Raw genomic sequence first — 2,361 nt, 5'->3', positions numbered from 1 at the left:
CCCCCCCCCCCCCCCCCCCCCCGCAGTCCCAGCCCGGCAAGAGAAGGGGCGTGACCCTGGCGCTCAGGTTTCTTCCTCTTCACCTGGGGCAGGAGGGGTGAGGGCCAGGACTTCCGGCTCAGGTGAGTGTCCCTTCGGTGACGTCAGGTCACTCTCGGCCGCCCCTCCGGTCCGTCCCGCCCCGCGCTCCCGGTGCCCGCGGGGGCGCGCCCCTGACGCCCTACATATACCCAGGAGCGACGCACCTGTCCGCCCGCACCTGCCCGCTCACGGCTGTGCAGCCTCTCCCTCGCACAGCAGCCTTGGGCCGACAGCCCGGGGTACTTTGGGGACCTCGAAGCGCCAGGACCGCGCGCACACTGCCCCTCCGCCTTTTGTTTGGGTCGGGTCGCCGGGAGCGCCGGAGGGGACCGCCTGGACTTCGTCGATCGCTTTTTCGACCATCAGTGCTCGGGCGGAGCCTGTCCCTTGAGCTGTGAAGACCCTCGCCCCGCCGGAAGGATCGATTTGTGTTTTCTTGGGTGATAAAAAGATTTGGAATCACCTGACCCAAAAACTTATCTTTGGGTGACTTAAGACGCCACTACAAATTGTGTTTTTGTGGGGCTGACCCCCCAAGCTTTGTCTGTTTTGCCGCAGGGTCGCCCGCCCGGCGTCCCCAGCCTTCTCTGAGCGCAGACATGGCCAATTCGGGCCTGCAGCTCCTGGGCTTCGCCCTGGCTCTGCTGGGCTGGGTGGGCCTGGTGGCGTGCACCGCCATCCCGCAGTGGCAAATGAGCTCGTACGCGGGCGACAACATCATCACGGCCCAGGCCATGTACAAGGGGCTGTGGATGGAATGCATCACGCAGAGCACGGGCCTGATGAGCTGCAAATCGTACGACTCGGTGCTCGCCCTGTCGGGTAAGGCCGCGGGGTCGACGGGGCGGACGCGCCCGGGGCTGTGCGCGCGGGGCGCGGGGCGGGGAGCGGGGCAGGGCGCCAGGCCCCAGGGCCCGACGCTCGGGGTTGCCGGGGAGCAGGCGGGGAGGAGGAAGCGGAAGCGGCCGGGCAGGGGTGCGGGGAGGGCCGCAGGCCCGGGTTCCAGCGGCTGTACGTCTGCCCGCGCCCCGGCCAGCTGCCCCCCCTCCCCGCCCCGGCGCCCGGCGGCCCAACCCCCTCCAGATCTCCTCCCGCGCGGGCCCGCGCAGGTGGCGGCCTCGGTCTCCCGCCCTTTTCTCCCGGACAAAAGGCGGCGCGGGGCGGAGGGCGCGGGGTCGGCCGAGGAGCTGTGCGCTCCGTCAGACGTGGGCCGCCGCCTGCGGCCTGTAATCTTATCGGCCGATTAGCCGAAGCCACAAACCCGGTGGCCACGATAGCGGGGTCAGCGCTCGGCCGCGGGCCGGACCGTGCGGCCCGCGCGGGGACTCCGGCCGCCGCCTCCGCTCCCCTCCGCGGGCCCCGTTCCCTCCCCCCCCCCCGGGGCAGTTTCATCGAAACCCTTGCGCCCCGGGCGGGTCCCAGGGCCGAGAGAGGGCGGGGCGGGGCGGGAAGGCCGGGAAGCCGGGAGGGGCAGGATCCACCCGCTCCATCCGGGGCTCGGACACAGAAGGGGCCCCAGGCCAGAGGCCGGCGGCGATCCCAAGGCCCGAGCCGTCCGCACGTCCAGCAATGAGGGCGTCCTTCCGGCTTCCCCGCAGCGGCCCTGCAGGCCACCCGAGCCCTGATGGTGGTATCCCTGGTGCTGGGCTTCCTGGCCATGTTCGTGGCCACCATGGGCATGAAGTGCACGAACTGTGGGGGAGACGACAAAGTGAAGAAGGCCCGGATAGCCATGACCGGAGGTATCATTTTCATCGTGTCAGGTGAGCTCTCCCCCTGCATCCGGGAGTGAAGGTGTGCAAGGTGCTGGTTTGGGGTCTCCTAATACATCCGAGCCATCCTGTCTCCAGGTCTTGCTGCCTTGGTAGCTTGTTCTTGGTACGGCCACCAGATTGTCACAGATTTCTATAGCGCGCTGGTCCCCATGAATCTTAAGTAAGTATGGGAGCCCTGCCTCCTGAGGGGACGACAGGTCTGAATTTCTGGTGTCAGGAAGGAGGATTTCTGATCCTAACCCCCTCTCTCCGTAGGTACGAGTTTGGTCCTGCCATCTTCATTGGCTGGGCAGGGTCTGCTCTGGTCATCCTGGGAGGTGCCCTGCTCTCTTGCTCCTGTCCTGGGAGTGAGGGCAAAACTGGGTACCGCGCACCCCGCTCCTACCCTAAGCCCAACTCCGCCAAGGAGTACGTGTGAGCTGGAACCCCTTGCCCCAGCCTGGCAGCCTCTGGTGTGCCCAGGTACCGGAAATGACCCGGGGCAGATCTCAGCCCGTGGGCGGGG

At 68.0% G+C, this 2,361-nt stretch overlaps 1 protein-coding gene across 1 annotated transcript; it reads left to right on the top strand.

The window, feature by feature from the left end:
- Positions 1 to 269: 269 nt before the first annotated feature.
- On the top strand, positions 270 to 2,355 carry CLDN7 (claudin 7). Its single transcript, XM_040629935.1, has 4 exons — positions 270 to 903; positions 1,680 to 1,844; positions 1,932 to 2,016; positions 2,112 to 2,355. Exons 1-4 carry the CDS (start codon positions 681 to 683, stop codon positions 2,272 to 2,274), a joined length of 636 nt encoding a protein of 211 aa, XP_040485869.1. The 5' UTR covers positions 270 to 680; the 3' UTR covers positions 2,275 to 2,355.
- The last annotated feature ends 6 nt before the right edge of the window (positions 2,356 to 2,361 follow it).

Source organism: Ursus maritimus, unplaced genomic scaffold (assembly GCF_017311325.1).
Source record: "Ursus maritimus isolate PB19 unplaced genomic scaffold, ASM1731132v1 scaffold_14, whole genome shotgun sequence".
NCBI classification, from domain to species: Eukaryota; Metazoa; Chordata; class Mammalia; order Carnivora; family Ursidae; genus Ursus; species Ursus maritimus.
Note: the sequence above shows the minus strand (reverse complement) of the source record. Positions and strands in the feature narration are given on the sequence as shown.

Coding starts and splice junctions, on each gene's coding strand:
- CLDN7 (XM_040629935.1), top strand. CDS start 681: ATGGCCAATTCGGGCCTGCAGCTCCTGGGCTTCGCCCTGGCTCTGCTG. Junction 1,845..1,931: donor TATCATTTTCATCGTGTCAG/GTGAGCTCTCCC, acceptor TCCTGTCTCCAG/GTCTTGCTGCCTTGGTAGCT. Junction 2,017..2,111: donor CTGGTCCCCATGAATCTTAA/GTAAGTATGGGA, acceptor CTCTCTCCGTAG/GTACGAGTTTGGTCCTGCCA.